General features: G+C 35.9%; 1 protein-coding gene across 2 annotated transcripts; it reads left to right on the plus strand.

Annotated features, from left to right (window-relative positions):
* The first annotated feature begins 1,207 nt into the window (after positions 1–1,207).
* LOC117235932 (LIM/homeobox protein LMX-1.2-like) lies at positions 1,208–13,856 on the plus strand. 2 transcript variants are annotated; one of them, XM_033498422.1, is made up of 5 exons: positions 1,210–2,102; positions 6,997–7,416; positions 10,774–11,079; positions 12,751–12,849; positions 13,394–13,856. In XM_033498422.1, the coding sequence occupies exons 1-5, from the start codon at positions 1,979–1,981 to the stop codon at positions 13,651–13,653; spliced, it is 1,209 nt and encodes a 402-aa protein (XP_033354313.1). In that variant the 5' UTR covers positions 1,210–1,978; the 3' UTR covers positions 13,654–13,856. The 2 variants fall into 2 exon arrangements, with proteins under 2 accessions (XP_033354314.1, XP_033354313.1); XM_033498423.1 differs by lacking the exon at positions 12,751–12,849 and having other exon boundaries at positions 1,208–2,102.
* Positions 13,857–15,625: the final 1,769 nt, after the last annotated feature.

Raw genomic sequence — 15,625 nt, forward strand, 5'->3', positions numbered from 1 at the left:
TTTATGACTTTTGACAAGTACGTGAGAAAGAATACATTTCTGTTTTTTTTTTCTTTTGGTGGTGGTTTAGGTTGTTGGTTTTATTTTTATCATATTTTGCGTGAATTGAAAGTGACTACTTTAAACTGCAATGGCATGCTGTGGTTCTTTTTCGCAATGTGCAATAACATCGATCTCATCGATAAAGCTACCTTCGATTAGTCCAAGAATTCTGAAATGACAACTTTGAATCTTTAACTATCACTGGGATAGCTAACTCGAAGCTTTATCATTTGATTCGAATCATTAATCGAATTCTATCTCGATGTTCTTAATACGATCGTCGATCAGCAAATCATCAAAAGTTCTAAATTTCAAGATTCGATTAGGGGCGATTCTAAACGTTTAATCGACATTGTCGAGACAGGTAAATCTTAACAATATCGCCACAATAAATCAAAAATTGAAGCTCATTTCAAACATTCTGGAAACCTCAAATTCTATCAAATCCCATCTAACGAAATGAAAATTACCAGTCGAATTCTACCTCGATATTCCTTATACTATCGATCACCAAACAAGGATTCCAAATTCAAGATAGCAAGTTCAAGATCGCTCAAATCCTAACAATGCCGCCTTTCTATAAAATACGAAAAACCACGGATCGAGTGCTTTCTCAGCATCCCGGGAACGACACCATCGCCACTTCTCAATTGAAAACAAATCGAAACCCTCAAACTAATAGAACGTACACCACCGATCGGACCTCGTCTCAATATTCCTCACATCGCTGTCAAATCATCGAATCTTCAGTAATTCCTAATTCTGGATAGCAACGCCGAACTCCCAACCAACATCCCTAAAACAGCTAAATTTTAACATTAGCGCACCGCCGCTCTGTAAGTTACTCAAACCACCAATTCAACCCTCTCTAAACATCCTGAAAACCACGCTCGTCGTCAAATTGCCTAATTGGAAATTGAAAATAAATTGAAAGTAACAACGCCGAACTAAGAGAATCTAAACAAGCGGTCGAGCCCTGTCTCGGCATCCTCGAAACAGCACTTGCCATCAAATGCTCGACTGGAAATTGAAAACAAATTCAAGGTAACCACCCCGTGTGTTGCACGAGCAGTGTACGTCACTGTCCTGCGATATTGATCTTCGGAAGCGTCGCGCATCCGGTTGAGCACCACGGTCAACATTCACCCTTTCCACTTCTCTACGTTCAGAGGCGGATCCAGCATGAACCAATCGTCTTTGTTCCTCGGTCTCCCTTAGTTTGCTCGAAACGTCCCGCCTTCGACCCTTACCCTTCAGTCGATGGTCTACGACCGATAGGTGGGGATGATTTTCACTGTCGATGCGGTGGCTGGAGTCAAAAAAGCCTGAGAGTCTGGCTCGTTAATACGTTGGAGCAGTCATCGCCTGAACGTGATAGCAACGAGTCTCGTCGACCTATTAATACAAGAAAACCACCCTTGAACACGGTGGTCTAAAAACAGGAAGATAACACAGAAGCCGAAGATGGTATCAGCCACGAAATCCAACTTCCATCGATGTTGCAAATCCGTGAGAATGTCTGGCATCGCTCACAGGATCTTTTCTTGAGACCTATCGCCGCGTCGAAGGACGGGAGAGGGTTGATCAATCGGACGATCGGACGACGTGAAGCTTTTGTGAATTTGGATTTTTCTCTTTGTGACTCGAGAACGTTCTTTTAGAGGGAACTATCGACTTCGACGGACGTGGAGTCCAAGGACTTAGAAGTTTGACATTGTTTTTAGACAGGACACGTTCGTTGTTTCACGGTTTTTACGTAAAGTGACTGAATTTCGTTGGTTCTTCTTTCCGGAGAGTGATATCGAATGAAAAGAGGAATCGATAAGGAGGGATAATCGAAGGAAGAGAAGGAAAAAGAGATTGTCAGTAAGTGTTGCTTGTGAAAAAAGTGGTGGGGAGGGGTTGAGAAATTGACAGCTCGAGGGCACGAGGAACCATGTTGGAATTCTACCCTCCGCTTCCTAGTAGCTTGAACCGGCAGAGTGAGTCGGGCCCACCAACTATGGGCTCCGCTGCACCACCGATTCCCTTTCGACCTACCAACGACAATAATAATGCAGGTGAGAATGAACTTTCTTCCTCTATGTTTTCGTCTAACGACATTGATTTTCACAATGACAGTCGAAAGAGAGTATAGTATATACACCTTAAGAAAATCACTTTCGTGTAATGTTCACCTATCTACTCACTTACCTATGGATTTTCATTGTTAATTCGTATCTCTTAACGGGATCTCTATTCGTCGTGTCTTTCCAGTTGATTTTTAGTTTTGTTGTAGGTGTAAGAATTTTTGTAGAAATTTCGTCGATTTGGGTATATACGCTTTTCTACACAGTGTCATCATACGTGTTTTTTTTTTTTTGATAGAGCAGGGTCGTTTATAACGCGGGAAATCGTACGAATTTCACGTTAGACGAAACCCACGAAGCCAAAAGTAAACTAAATTCTTTCTTGAAGCAACGCAGCTAATTCTCTATAGACAATACGTAAAGTTTTCCTTATTTTACGGAAGTCAACGTGTAATTATAATCTTCCGATGAATTCAGAAACGATCGAGTCAAATTTGCACCGAAGCATAAGACAGCGAAACAATTGCAAATCTTATTTGTTTACCTCGCGTGTTTCAGGCAAACAGACGTTGCATCTGTGAAATTTATTGTCACACACGCTTATTTTTAAGCAACTTTTACTTTCTATATAATTCTGCGATATACAGGGTGGTTGGTAACTGGTGATACAAGTGGAAAGGAAGTGATTCTAAGCGAAAAAAGAAGTCGAAAATATAGAATAAAATTTTTTTTTTTAATTTTTCCATCGAGACAACGATCTACAGTGAGATCCGTTATAACGAGACGCGATAAAGTGCACGCGTACCGAGCGAAAATTCAAAGTCGATTTTCTCGAAAACAAAGCCTCGAACGAAAAATGTTTATTCTATATTTTCGACTTCTTTTTGCGCGTAGAATCATCCCCTTTCCGCTTGTACCATCAGTTACCAACCACCCTGTATATAGAATGCGGTGTAGCAAACTTTTGGTCTCGTTATACGGGTCCTATTGTGCAGTAATTAAAAGTAATTATCCTACGTATAGTAAGTAAGACGAGATTGATTATTTTATTAAAAAAATTTTCCCTCAAACTAATTTATTAATCCTCGTCTGGGACCGTAGGAATCTTTTGCGATTTTTATAAAATCGTCGTTAATGCAGATTATACTAATGCGATAGAGTAATCGAAGATACAGGAGGAAAAACGTACAGAACAATTTTTCTTGATTTTGTAATTTCACTTTAATGTCGCTTGGTAGCTGCGCTGGTCATAGCAACAGCTTTCGAGAATATTCGTAGCGAATACACGAGGAAAATGTAACAAATTAATTTCTGCTGGTTTTCCCATTCTAATGTCACTGGATGCCCATGATCCAGAGATACGAGTCTCCTAATGAAAGAAAAATTTTAAGAACGTGGAATTGATTATCGAATGTTGAAATCGCTCATCGTATGTAACGAGTCTAAGTTTTTGGTTTTGAGTTACAGCTGAGTGGTAGTTGAGGTAAACAGCAAGTTATTGTACCGCGTTCTGCCCTGCTCTGGCTTTATCACTATCGACAATCGATAAGCGACGGGACAAATTTCATGGGACTCGCGATATTGCTCTGCTCCAGAACGCTATCACATTTCTCAGTCCGACAGCCATATCATTCGGCATAACTCCCTGCGTATTTATTTCTTTCGCGATAAAAACGATCCGCCAGAAAAATTTCATATTCTCACCTCGATTCCTACGATTCTGTATATTTGATTGACAGATCGAAATTCTCTCATCAGGAATACTAATTTACATCTAATCTGCGTAACGATGTATTTCAATTTATTATATGTTACGTTCAAGACGATAATTTATTGCATACAACATCCATTCGCAAAGATCTTATTCGATTTTACGTAAAATATATATATATATATATCCATTTAATGTTTTATAAAATACATGTAAAATGATTCGTAAGAGTTCACTCTTTTAGTTGGTTTATAAATATTAAAGATACTATAAATGCTATAAATAATAAATTGATAGTTCGGTTTTGTGTAATCAGAATTTTATTTAGTTATGAAATTATAAAAAAAAAAAAGAAGATTAGTATAATAGATACATACCAATCATTTGATAGTAACATGGTGAAAATACGAATGTAGAAAAATGCGATAGCACGTTGATAAGCAAGTAAAGTAAGCTCCGAAACATATGGACGTATGGATATGTGACTTGTAAGTCCCTGTCGTTATCGAGGATTAATAACAAAGCACGGTGAATTTTCTAGATATCAAATTCATCTAACAATAAGTAGTTCTGGACTGTGTCAGTTCATAAACATTGTTGTTGCTCAATTATATAGCTATATATATATATATCATTGTAGACAGCCATAAGTATTTAATGAACCGGCGATATTTAGTATAAATTGAACGCTTCTCGCTGCCTTTATTTTCTGCTCATTGTTTTATCGTAAATTTGTTATTCCAGTCACAGTACATTCGTATGTGTCTAAATTAAAATCTGTTAGAATTTTCTAACAAACGTAACCAATATAAATTTCTAATAATTGTGCATTGCAGTGTTAATTTCACAAGTTTGCTTTTTACTGGAAAATTAGTTACGTGGTAAAAGGAAAAAGGAAAGTTAGAAAAATTATTTGAAGAATGCAATGACACGTGTATCTGTATTTCTCACGAAAGATATTATATATTTATTGTTAAATGTGATATATGATATGTTTATTAGTAAAAGAGGAGAAATAATTTACTCCTTGATTAGTTAAGATTTAATAATAATTTAATAATAATATTTATTGTCACAATGAATGTATTAAAATGATTTTATTAGAAATTATTTAAACAATGTTATGGTACATTCATCTGAATGTTTTTATTAGACACATATATGTATAGTGAAATAGGATAAATAATTTAGTCCTTGACTCTCTCGATACATTTTACTTAATAACATTATGTAATAAAGGAGCCTTCAGGATCAATATTATCGTCAATATTTCAGAGCTGTCAACATTATACGGACTCTCGGACGATCAACATATCTTGTCAACATAATAACGTCAATATTATCGAACATTGAGAGAACAGATTGACGTATCAATGTTCGAAATGCTGACGAGGTGGTTTGATGAAAAATATACTCTGTGTCTTACGAGCTTAGCTCATACCTTTTCTTCTTGGGTCTTTTTTATTTATAATGTTCATATAATGGTTGCTCAAGCTTTTTATTTTTTGGTTAGACATCGTTGAACGAACGCTAACTCGAAGCTGATTGTGTCGTCAGTAACATAGAACGTATGAGGAAAATGCAGTTTGTCAATAAATACTGACAATTAGACGATCGATATACAGTGTGTAACAGAACATGTCGAACCCACTTTGGCAGCTGATTATACACCGAAGGCAATGAGGAAATTTCACGTAAACATACGCTGCACCTATCTTCGTGTGTGAGATACAATGAATTCCGTGTGTATGCAACGTCTATTAAAAATATCGAAATACTAAGCTTCAGAATAGAACAAGGTTTTATTGGGTTGGCAACTAAATGATTGCGGATTTTATCATTAGGTGGTATTGACAAAATCCGCAATCACTTAGTCGCCAACGCAATATACAGGGTGGTTGGTAACTGGTGGTACAAGCGGAAGGGGGTGATTCTACGCGAAAAAAGAAGTCGAAAATATAGAATACAAATTTTTCGTTCGAGGCTTTGTTTTCGAGAAAATCGACTTTGAATTTTCGCTCGGTACGCGTGCGGTACGTTATAACGGATCTCACTGTAGATCGTTGTCTCGATGGAAAAATTAAAAAAAAAAAGATTTTTTTTTATTCTATAATATTATAATATAATATAATGTAATATATGATATAATATAATATAAATATAATACAGTGAGATCCGTTATAACATACTGCACGCGTACCGAGCGAATATTCAAAGTCGATTATCTCGAAAACAAAGCCTCAAACGAAAAATTTTTATTCTATATTTTCGACTTCTTTTTTCCCGTAGAATCACCCCCTTTCCGCTTGTACCACCAGTTACCAACCACCCTGTATACTAATACTAATACTAATAATAATAACCATCCAGAGTGTAATCGGATGCATAAAAAGATACGTAAGATTACAGGCTTGTCTTGAAACGCAAAATAATCATTTTAAGCATCTTCTGTGAAAACCTAATTATCTAATTAGACAACACAAAATCAAAACAGAAGGTTCGTTTATACGAAACTTTTTCGTTGTTCTTAGGTGTATAATCAGTTGCCGAAGCGAGTTGCACGTGTTCTAATTGTATCCTGTGTATTGTGAATAGAATATTGAGAATTCTGAATATTATAAACAGAATGTAAGAACCCTATAATATTGGCGATACATACTGATCGTCTGGATGTTCCATAATGTTTATCCTATTACATTTTAAATCTTAGGATGTCCTCGGACGATCAGTGATATTGTTCTTAACATTGCGATTTATCAATAGACATTGACACAACACTGACAATACATATTCACATTTATTCAATATTTATTGGCAATTTGATAACAGTTTAAACGTAACGTTTGTTTAACGTTGTCTAGACAAAAGAAAGCCCGTGCAGCCATTCTTTTAGCGCTGTGAATAAAGAAACTAACGATACAGAGTATGGGTTAAGCAGTAACATTTAAGAAGAGATAGATTTTCACATGTAAATTCGTGGAACGAAACTTGGATATTCGCTGGGAAAGATTTTCAAATTTATTTTAATACGAGTATCATATACTTCGAAGAATACCGACAATACGTATCGATCGACGTTAAAAATCTTGGAATATTGAATATTGATTCTGAGGGTTCCCGACGTTTCTCTAGTGTTAGAAGAAGAAAAAAAAGTGGCGATTGTGATGATTTCAGAGCCGTCAGTTTCAGTGAAAACGGAGTCCGGCCTGCTGGAGACGATATGTGCCGGTTGCGGTCGTACGATAGTCGACAAGTACGTTATGCAAGTTTCTGGAAGGAACTACCACGAGGAATGTCTTTCGTGTGCCGCGTGTGCGACACCGCTTACGCATTCATGTTTCATCCGTGAGCTAAAACTCTACTGTCGAAACGACTACGAGCGGATCTTCGGTGTGAAGTGTGCACGTTGCATGGAGAAGATCAGCTGCTCGGATTTCGTATTAAGGGCGCCGGGTTTGGTGTTTCACGTGGAGTGTTTCGCGTGTTGTATGTGCGGCCAACCATTACTTCCTGGCACCCAGTATTTCCTCCGCCAGGGACAACCCATCTGTCGAAGGGACTACGAACACGAGTTGTACCTGAACAGTCCTCAAGGTTAGTGACAATCGTCGTCTTTCAAGTTTCAGTCGATCTCTTTCGTTATTTTTCTTTTCTCAATATCTTTTTATAGCACGATAATCATCAGGTTCAACTATAACTTCGTTGAATTTTGGGTATTTCTTATAGGGGAGGATTCTGAGTAACATGCACCTCGTCGTGGTTCAAAAGTTACGACAAGATTCTTCTTCTATGGGGTTACTTGTTACGTTACATTGTAAATTGAAATTGTTAAAAATGAAATTACAAATGCATTTTCATAGGATTGCGATCCTAATAGTGGGAAGGTACGGTTAGCCTAAATTCTTTCTTTTACGTTAAAGAAAGAAGAATCAGGTTCGATTGCGTGGGTTGCTGCGGGCCTAACTTTTGAACCACGATCGTCCTACACCTCGAGTAAAATGCTTATAAAAAGTTACTCCATTTTTTCAGCTTAATTAGCTTCTTTAATATTTATTTTATTTTATTAAAATTTTTTTTTTATAACTTTCCTTCTCTCTTCGATATTTTCGTTTGGCGAGTTATTCTCCAATTTTTGGATTAGAATCAAAGTCAAGATATTTAGTTTTATCGATGTCTTCTATTTCTTCGATGCCAATTTCACGTTCTCCAGCTGTTTAGTATTTTTCTTTGGAATCTTACTTCTCTAATTTTTCTCAATTAAAATACCGATAAACGACGCCTTCCATTTCTTCAGTACTGTTCATTCTTTGTTGGGGGTGTGTTGTGGGTGTTGTTTATGGGGGTTGTTTATGTTTGTCTTATTAAAGCATATCAGCTTCTCCATCATCGCGTATATGCGCTTTTTTATATTTTTGTTTCATTTCGTTTCACAACTCTCAGTTTCAAATAGATAGATCGCAGCCAGTTGTTCTTAACGCTTTGATATTAACACTAGAACTACCACACCAGTCAAATTGGCTGGTTTTACAATTTTATTTTAAAATTCCTACTTCATGTTATATTTTCTTCCGCAATGATGTAATGACTTTCGCAACGATAACCAAAGGAATAATACGATGAATTTTATTTTGTTTTTTATGTATTCAAACTGAAAATAATTTTGTATCAAGGCTACTTATACCAATATCAGTCAAAATGACTGGTGCTTGTCAAAGTGTAAAAGGATCCTGCAATCTGTTTATCGAACCCCAATTAACCACGTTTTCTACAACTTCCCACAGGTTTTTCAAATTTTTACTGCGTATCATTCGATATGACGATATCGGTTATCAGGAAAATTCCGGATCGATCGCTAGATCGCTAGATGCTAACACTAGAGATACCACAACAGTGAAAATGACTGGTTCTACAATTTTATAAACGTTCCAACCCTCGTTTAGGGATTATGGTCGCAGATGGATTAATAATACCAAAAATGTACCACATAACATGGAATTGCTTCTGTAAGAAAGTGATAAATCAATAAATATAAAAATATTCTATTGTTAGGTATTTTTTAAAGACCAGTCAGTTTGACTGGTTTTGCTAGAAATAGATTCGCGTTAACTATCGGTAGTTCTAGTGTTAAATCGTAAATCTTAAATTTCCTAGGACCCTAGGGTACTTTTATAATTCACTAAAAATATTATCTTATTCACGAAGATTCTTTCTGCATGCTCCTCTCCACACATGTGCGTGCCATTTTCTACGGCTAAATGTAAAAATTCTGGTCACCGTTTTCTAAATATTACCAAACGAAGCAAACTATGAAAATCCACCGTTTTGATACCGTATACGATAACGTGAATTTACAGGTGTAAAGCGATATAGTATCCCCGTGGAATCGGAACATTCGACAGCAAACTGCTCGACTATCACGATTTCTGTTTATTATCGATTTCGCTAGTACCGAGATTGGCGGTCCGTTCAGGACAATATATATCGACTGACGTTACTTTAAACGAAAAAATTGTCCAAATAATGGTTTTACGTAGTTTCGTTCATACAGATTTTATCTCAAACTCGCGCTTATATTCGACGAGTCGATTTGTCTTCCAAAAAAAAATAGTAACAAAATAGTAAAAAGTACAAAATAGTAATGAACGAACGATAGAATGAAAAGCAGTAATAATAGACGAATAGATGGTAAAATTAGCGATAATAATAGTAAAAGATGAGGAAAAGACGAATTAGACGGATCGTTAGAGAAATAAAAATAAGAACAGAAAAATTGACAAACGAGATGAAATAATCGACGAAACGTACGAGAACGTATTGTACATACCTTGTTGCATTGTTCGCAGGTTGTACTACTACTATCTAAAGACATCCAAAGTAAAAGCCTGCGGGAATTTTGAATCAAGGCTGTCTCTCTTTTCAAGGTAAATACACTTAAACCAAGCGTAATTAGAAACGATTCTTCCATGAATTGGACAGAGAAAAATAATGGAGAATAGAAGAACGTCAATCTAGAAACGAGAATAGAAGGATTAGTATTCATGATTTCTCTGACAGATCATTTTTTCAAGTTCTTTCGTAAATACGTGGGATTTGGTTTGCGATTGCTTTGAAGGAAACTTATGGTGAAATCGATGGAAGAGCAGTTTGTTAGTCACAACTTTGTTGGAATTATTTTTTAAATCTGTCTTTTGCGAAGAGTTTCGCGAGGAAAAGTTCGATTGCACTGCGATTGTGTTATTAACGTGATTTCATTCTTGGGAAATGTTCGAGTCTCTTTGATGTTTCTGTCTTTGTAATTGTAGTATTATCATGCGTTAAATAATCTCAGGTCAATCGAAACTTCTTAACATAATCCGTTGTTGCAAACAAACGTTATCAACATACTTTTTCCGACAGTGTCTCCTCTCAGTTCTAAATATATCTTAGCTATCGGTTTTTCTTCTTTTCTTCGTTTCCTCCACGTATATTTATATTCACGTGTAATTGTACGTACATTCAATAGCATAGACTTTTTCAAAATTCAACTTCCATTCCATTATCAATTTTTCTCCTTTTTTTAAATACTATCAGTATACTCTTTTCCATATGTATACCTCTAAATCTGAATTTCTCGTCATTGAAATCTCTTCCCATATAATTCTACCCTAGTCTTTTTCATTCAGTCGAAAGTTGCACTTCCACTGATCAGTTCTTTTTCTATCTTTTTCTATCATCGTCAACATCCACTTGTCACATCTTCGTTACATCACCGTCCTATGAAACTATTCTTGACGAATCTTCGATATCCAGATTCCATGTTACCAGAAAGTAATTCCACCTCTAACGAACGATAAATTTCAGGCAACAATTTTACTTCACCTACGCTTGTTACGTTTGATCCTCAGACGTATTCAAAATTCAATGAACTAATTAATTCAGAGAAAAATTTGAAGAGACCAACTTAATTTACAGACGATGATTTACTGGACGAAAATCGGCCCCGCGATGGTCGTCGGGGTCCCAAACGACCGCGGACGATCCTCACGTCGGCGCAGAGGCGCCAGTTCAAAGCGGCGTTCGAGGTCTCACCGAAACCCTGTCGAAAGGTTCGAGAGGCCCTAGCAAAAGAGACGGGCCTCAGCGTGCGCGTGGTTCAAGTCTGGTTCCAGAACCAGCGGGCGAAGATGAAGAAGTTGCAGAGGAAAGCGAAAACCGAGCCTGGATCCGACAAGGAGCCGAAGGAGGAACGTCGAACGGAGAGTCCTCATAGCGATCACAGTAAGGACTTTCTTATTCTTTATTCAATCTCCTTACTAAAGCTTCTTATTCTTTTTTTGAATCGCCCTCAATTTATTCTTATCGATTTATTATCACTGAGTTTTTACTCGAGCCGCTTCTTTGTTTTTGATAAAATATCTGTCATTATTATTATTATTATTGTTGTTGTTGTTGTTATTATTATTGTGTTAAACCTTCGTCTATCAGAAGCTTAAGTAATACACGGGTTACGAATGTTTTCGATCGAATTATTTTTTATACGATCGCATGAAAATTTGTGCAAGGTGATTCAAATAAAAACAGAAAGTGATCGATAGTTTAGCGAATAGAATTATTGGCATGGATTGGATCTGACTTAACGGGGATTCGGAATCTCAAAGAATTCTGCGAGTTGCAAAAATTATATGCATCGATATCTTTCTGATTGCCTGTGGTTTTCTATATTCTACGATATACAGGGTGGTTGGTAATTGGTGGTACATGCGGAAAGGGGGGGGGATTCTACGCGAAAAAAGAAGTCGAAAATATAGAATAAAAATTTTTTTTTTAATTTTTCTATCGAGACAACGATCTACAGTAAGATCCGTTATAACGAGACGCGATAAAGTGCACGCGTACCGAACCAAAAATCAAAGTCGATTTTCTCGGAAACAAAGCCTCGAACGAAAAATCTTTATTCTATATTTTCGACTTCTTTTTTCGCGTAGAATCACCCCTTTTCCGCTTGTACCGCCAGTTACCAACTACCCTGTATAATTCATTTTCTATGACATACAGCAGCGATTTATGCAAAAGGCCCGTTACATCCTCCGAATCCATTTCAATAGCTCTATCGACTGCACTATCAAAGTTTAAAATAAAATGAAAGAGGAATAACTAAATTATATACAAGGTGTCCCACTTTTTTCCTGCCAAACTTTGTTAGTATATTCTACAGACCAAGATAGGAAAAAGGTGTCATATGAACATACGTCATCGTATAATTTCATAGATGTATTTATCATGTAACGCTCTAACGTAATCAAAAATGTACTCAGAAAATATCGATGTGTTCTTTATTAATTTTGTACAGCCGTGTAAACCTCATCCGAAGGTTCGACTAAGATCAATTAAAAGACAAAGACATTGTTAAAGTGTTGCAGGAAAAAAGCAATATACGTACGAAATGAGCGATAACGAACGTGTATTACCACGGTTCAATGTATCAATAGATCAGGAAAACTTGAAGAAGTAATAAATTCAATCTTTTGCCGGTCATTTTGAACATCATCTTGTTTTTATAAGTATTTAACAATGCTTGCAACGTCATATGTTTAGAATATACTGACAACGTATCACTGGAAAAATACTGGGACATTCTGTATGTTTCTGTTTAAATAGACTTAATTATTTATAAATATTATTACTGAATTATTTTATAAATAATTGAAAAATAAATATAGGGTGTGTTAAGTGACTGGAACAAACTATATCATAGCCCTGAAACAATAGAAGATAGAAAAGAAATTCATTAAGGAAAATTGATTTTGTCCTATTTCGCTCTAGTTTCGTCAATGTTTCTAATTTCTATCGTGACTTTCTATCGTTGTCTAACGTTTCGCGAAGACTGGTTAATGGGGCTTCGATAAATGTGTTATCGGTACAATGCCAATCGTTTGATCTCGTTCGCAGGTCATTACTTGAACGCCATGAACATGCGCGACGGGGAATCTTCTAGCTTCCCCTCAAGCACCCAACCGCTCAACCCCAATAACCCGTACTCGCCTGACGGTAAGTCTCTTCTAGCCGTACAAAATCATTAAATAATCTACCACGGATAGTAATTGGATTGTTCAAATTTTTTGGAAATTTACAAAAATCCGAAAGAAAATTTTCAAAGCGTCCAAAAGTCTACTTGAAAGAATTCTCTCTTACAAGCTTCAGAAACTTCCTTCTCCCAAATTTGCAAACGACATCTTTGAAGCTTCGTCGAAACTCTGTCAAAAGTATAATGTTTTTAACTATTACGATTAATTCTTCAAAAAAATTCGACAGCAATTCCAGGACTGTCAAACCATCGAACTTACAAAATTCTCAAAGTTTTCTTTTACAAAACAAAACAACGAAAACTCGTGAACGTTCAAAGGACATCTTGGAAAGTCCATCAAAGAGCTCTCCATCAAAGAGTACATACTTTTAACTATTAGAAATAATTCCTCAAAATTTCCAAAACATTTCCACAACTGTCAAACCTCTTGGATAACCTAGATTGCGCTCATTAACCCTCTCTATGGTTCACCAATCTCTAATCAACGCGATCAACCGTTAATTTCAGACGCTTATCCAGGCCACTCAGGCGAGAGCTTCTGCAGCAGCGATCTGTCGTTGGATGGTACGGAGGCTGGCTTCGACATAGGCGAGAACGAGGGTGGCGGCGGCCAGGAGGGTGGCCATCAGGCTGGCAGCCACTCCCACCACGGGCCAACGTCCCACGAGGCGCCCCCGTTGTCCCAGAGTTTACACGCGACGATTCACAATCCCATCGACAAACTTTTTATGATGCAGAGTAGTTACTTCAGTGGTGACCACGCGTAATCCGCGAAAAAAAAAAAGAAGAAAAACGGAGAAGACGAGGAAAAAGGATGGAAAAGAAGAAATGAAACGATGTTCTGCTCTTTTTCTCGCGACTGGTTCTCTCCTGCCTCGTCGATATAGCTGGCACCTGTGCGATGTGTCCTTCTTGTCTTCTGGTTCGCCAATCGAAGTAAACGGAGAACGCCGTACAGTATCGTTCTCTGACAGTCATTATTTTCTTCCTCTTGTTTACTTATTTATTGTTTATAATTGCCTTTTTAAATTATTTGTTCAACGCAGTATTTATTTCATTTATTTATTTAAATATCGTCGGAAGTTTAGCTTTATTGGTATACTTTAATTAGGTTGTTTTCTCTGTCTAATTTTTTATCTTACAATGTTATATCATCATATTCGTTGGATAGTATAGTATAGACATTTAATTTATTGGGATTTCTCAATTCTTGTCTATTCCTTATTGTTCCTATTCAACTTCTAATCTTTCTACCTTTAGAATTGAGAAGATTTTTCTATTTTTCAGTAGTTGGACTTTTTAATCGTTTCTTTATTTCTGTTTTCGATAGGGTTTATTATTTTTACTTCTGTTCCGCGTTCCATTTATTAAATTTCATTTATGCTTTCGTTGTTTTATTCTTGAAAGATTAAATATTTTGCTTCTCTTTTTGTTGCTTGCATTTTAATTTCTTCAACGATATTCGTATTTTCGCAAAGAAGAGAATTGTACAGAATATTCGATATTTTCAGATTACAAATTTCTGAATTTCTTTTTAAATTTCCAAGCATGTCTGCATTCTGAAAATCAATTTATCTTGTTATATTAACCTCTTTCCCTATTTTCTTTTTTTTTTTTTTTTCGACAATTGGAAGAAAATACTGTACGGCAGATTTTCCTTTATCATCGCTGCACGATTATCGTTCTCAGTGCTACCATTTAATTAAGATGATTCTCGTGGTGAGGACATTGAAGCGTAAGGAATATCGCAATTCGATTTAATATTAAACGATGACGATGTACCCCTCGGTTTCCAGCGAAATTATACAAATCTAAATTATATAAATCTAAACATCGACGTACGTTCGTTCCTCATTGCTGCCTCGGCAGATTGTTGTTAACAAACGTGATTCGTCGATTCCGAATTGAGATTTTTCTATGTCGGCGTTTTTTTGCAATGTGTCAAAGTAATTCCGTTGACCCTCTCTGAATAAAATGAAACCAAAAAAAAAAAAACATTTAGGCATTTAAATTAAATCTTGAACTATCCAATGTTTGGATATTTTAATGGATTAATGTTCGAGGAATATTAAACAATTAGTTGAAATATTCGAGAAATTCATAATGAAATTTAAGAAAAGATTTAAACGAATGAATTAATTAGTAGGAATTAAGACGATAATAACATTAAGTAATGAAACTTGTCGTTAATTGTGGAAAGATTTCAGTACGCGTAATGATCAATTTCTGAAATAAATTTTACAAATTATTTGACTGCATTCTATTTTAAAGAAGAAGAAATATAGTAAGAAAGGTAAAATATTTCTCGATTTTTAAAAAGTAGGAAGAATATGACACATGTTTATATGAATTAAAATTGATTCAGAAAGGGTCGACTTGCAGATCGTAGCATTGCAGTATGAGTTACAAGAAAATTAATAGCCGAACTATTAGGTTCGACAAGAACCATTTACTAGGAATCATGTGAATTAGTTAAAATTACAATACATTGTATAAAAAAGAAAAGGTGTTTTCTTGGCTAAACAATCATTTCTTTATATCCTCTTTTCATCTTTTTTCTTATTTTTTACCGGTCGTATGATAACGACGATTATATTAAAAAGTTCGATATCCATTCAATTGGGTATATTAGGTTATAAGTTTATTCATTTGATAATTATTATAATAAATCGATAAAGCAATTTATTCTAGCTGTTAGAAATAATCGAAGTGATAGAGAAAGAAGAAAAATATGAAGAC

Source organism: Bombus vosnesenskii, unplaced genomic scaffold (assembly GCF_011952255.1).
Source record: "Bombus vosnesenskii isolate JDL3184/JDL3185 unplaced genomic scaffold, Bvos_JDL3184-5_v1.1 scf7180000013334, whole genome shotgun sequence".
In the NCBI taxonomy this organism is placed as follows: domain Eukaryota; kingdom Metazoa; phylum Arthropoda; class Insecta; order Hymenoptera; family Apidae; genus Bombus; species Bombus vosnesenskii.

Bases quoted from the DNA above. Each gene is read 5' to 3' on its own strand.
- LOC117235932 (XM_033498422.1), top strand. From the start codon at position 1,979: ATGTTGGAATTCTACCCTCCGCTTCCTAGTAGCTTGAACCGGCAGAGT. The intron at 11,080-12,750 runs GTAAGGACTTTC...TCTCGTTCGCAG, and splicing joins GAGTCCTCATAGCGATCACA to GTCATTACTTGAACGCCATG. The intron at 12,850-13,393 runs GTAAGTCTCTTC...CGTTAATTTCAG, and splicing joins TAACCCGTACTCGCCTGACG to ACGCTTATCCAGGCCACTCA.